The sequence below is a fragment of the Lotus japonicus genome, chromosome 4, assembly GCF_012489685.1.
Source record: "Lotus japonicus ecotype B-129 chromosome 4, LjGifu_v1.2".
In the NCBI taxonomy this organism is placed as follows: Eukaryota; Viridiplantae; Streptophyta; class Magnoliopsida; order Fabales; family Fabaceae; genus Lotus; species Lotus japonicus.
This window is the reverse complement of record NC_080044.1, coordinates 55716819-55718978: the sequence shown is the minus strand read 5'-3', so window position 1 is coordinate 55718978 and position 2160 is coordinate 55716819. Positions and strand designations below refer to the sequence as shown.

Here is a 2160-nt window from a genome sequence, read left to right as displayed (position 1 = left end):
AAACAGACTAAATACAAACTATGACTAAAAATGGATACAAATCTAGATCAAAGGGCTACTAAGGAGAAACAGATTAATTCTGGCTTAGAAATCAAAACAATCTTACACTAAATCTTATACAAGAAGGAATCAAAAACCACTTTTTAATGATAAAAGGATTCAAAAGTGATTCCAAAAAGAGAAAAGTTAATAATCAAGTTTGAGTTACTTTCGCTCATAGACAAATTTAGAACAGAAATCAATCTGAACGTTACAAAATGATACAAGTATTTGGAGCTAGAAAGTGCTAAAGAGGGTGACGAACCACCCAAATGGTATCAAAACTTTGGTCAACTTGGTTTTCAAGGTATCTGATCAAGAATACAGTGAGAGAGCTGTTGAGATACTTTTAATAATTTGCCATGATTTTGGTAGGGCAAGATAAGGCTGCTGCAAGAGCTGCATGTACTTCTGCTTGAGGGAAAAAAAATAATATTAGAGAAAGGTGAATATTTTCCTTCTGCAGCATAATTATAAAATGCTAAGCCTGTGAACATACCTGGATACCCTCTTAGAGAGATATTGAAACGTCTTCCATCTCTGCAATCGCTTGTTCTCTGTCACCAACTTCATACAGAATCAGCGCTCTTCCTACCCTTGCATACTCTGAGAATGCCAAGTCTTTATATCTATCAATCACCTGAAAAAATGAGTAGGCAAATCAGTCAGATGAGTCCAGTGAGGACTCTATATTTAGTCCAGTGCTGTTATCTGCATTTGAAACAGTGTATGCAAAATCTTGATGCAGAGGAAGAAAAGATTCTGAAACAAATTTTAGAGAATGTGGAGGAAGAAAGTGATGAAAGAATTCAACACCAAGAAAGAACTCATGTACTCAACCAGGTATAAAAGGTTAAATTCATACTTGAAAATTGAAATTGAAGGTTAGTGTTGCTAATATAAGTTCTTCACATGGATTCTTAAAAAAAAGGGAATAGAAAAAAGAGAAATGTTCTATAAAGTTGAAGAAGCAGCTCAGTTATCAGTTGCAGAAGACTCAAGACCCAGTAAGTTAATTAATCGTTTCAAAACAATGATCAAAAGCGAATAGTTAGGGTGCAACTTGATGTTGTGTAGAACCATTTCATTTAAACAGTGGAAAGAATATTGATCGATTATGAGTTTGTAATCTACACATCAAGCTTGCCAGAATATAATATACTGTAATACTGAGTTTATTTACTGCACAACCATTTAGTCAATGTTTTAGGGCTTTGTTTGGACAAAATTTATGCTAGCCTTGCGTTCAGATTTGAGCTCCAGAATATGCCAATTCTGGCTTATCTGCCATGTATAAGTTTCAATTATCTTAGAGGGATTAATGGTTTGCAAAATCAGTACAGACCAAACAACAAAAGAATAATGCAATACCAGAGAGAAACATGAAAGAAAAATTACTTGGAATGGGACCGAATGAAAAATACCAAAAATAACAGTCACTTTCAGCAATACCATAAGTGAGCTGCTTGGGTCAGTCAAGGAGGAGACAATAACCTTAATCTTTTTTTCAAGAAAATAGAAATATTATTGATGAGAAAAGCCATGAGAACAACCTTCTCATGAAGTAGGCAAGAGTTTAAGCACCGAAAAGGGATTACATGAAGAAAAAGCATAAATTAAAACAATACAAAGCGCTGCATCAGTGGAATGACAAGAAAATAAAAAGGCCAAAGCCTTGACAGCAAGCTAGAAAGAAATAAAGTAAACAAAGATACATAGGAACAATAAAAGGAGAAAAAAGCAAGAACAGAAGCTACATCCACCCAAAGAAAACGCAAAGGCAGCCCCAATCCAGCGAGTTCACAAACAGCACTCAAACTCAGCAGCAGGCACAGGAGAACAGGGTAGAAAACAGTCCAGGTCCAGCCTTCAGCATAAGACAGAAAACCATTAACAGATACAATGCAGCAGATTGAAAGGAACCAATTGAGCAGTGATGATTTAGCAGCATACACAGCAGATCAGATTCGAAAACAAACCAGTACAGGTCCAACCTTCAACCCAAATCATGACAATAACCTTAATCTTAATAAGGTGAAACTAGACTTTCTACATAACCATGGGCCCACCTCCAATGTTTGTTGGCAGGACGTTGAACATATTTCACACTATTATCACTTA

General features: G+C 35.7%; 1 protein-coding gene across 1 annotated transcript in view; it reads left to right on the top strand.

Annotated features, from left to right (window-relative positions):
* Positions 1 to 1941: 1941 nt before the first annotated feature.
* Positions 1942 to 2160, top strand: part of LOC130713008 (uncharacterized) — a 1722-nt gene continuing 1503 nt past the window's right edge. The window contains exon 1 of the mRNA XM_057562816.1: positions 1942 to 2073. Coding sequence (XP_057418799.1) covers positions 1942 to 2073 — 132 coding nt within the window. The remainder of the gene's footprint in view (positions 2074 to 2160) is intronic.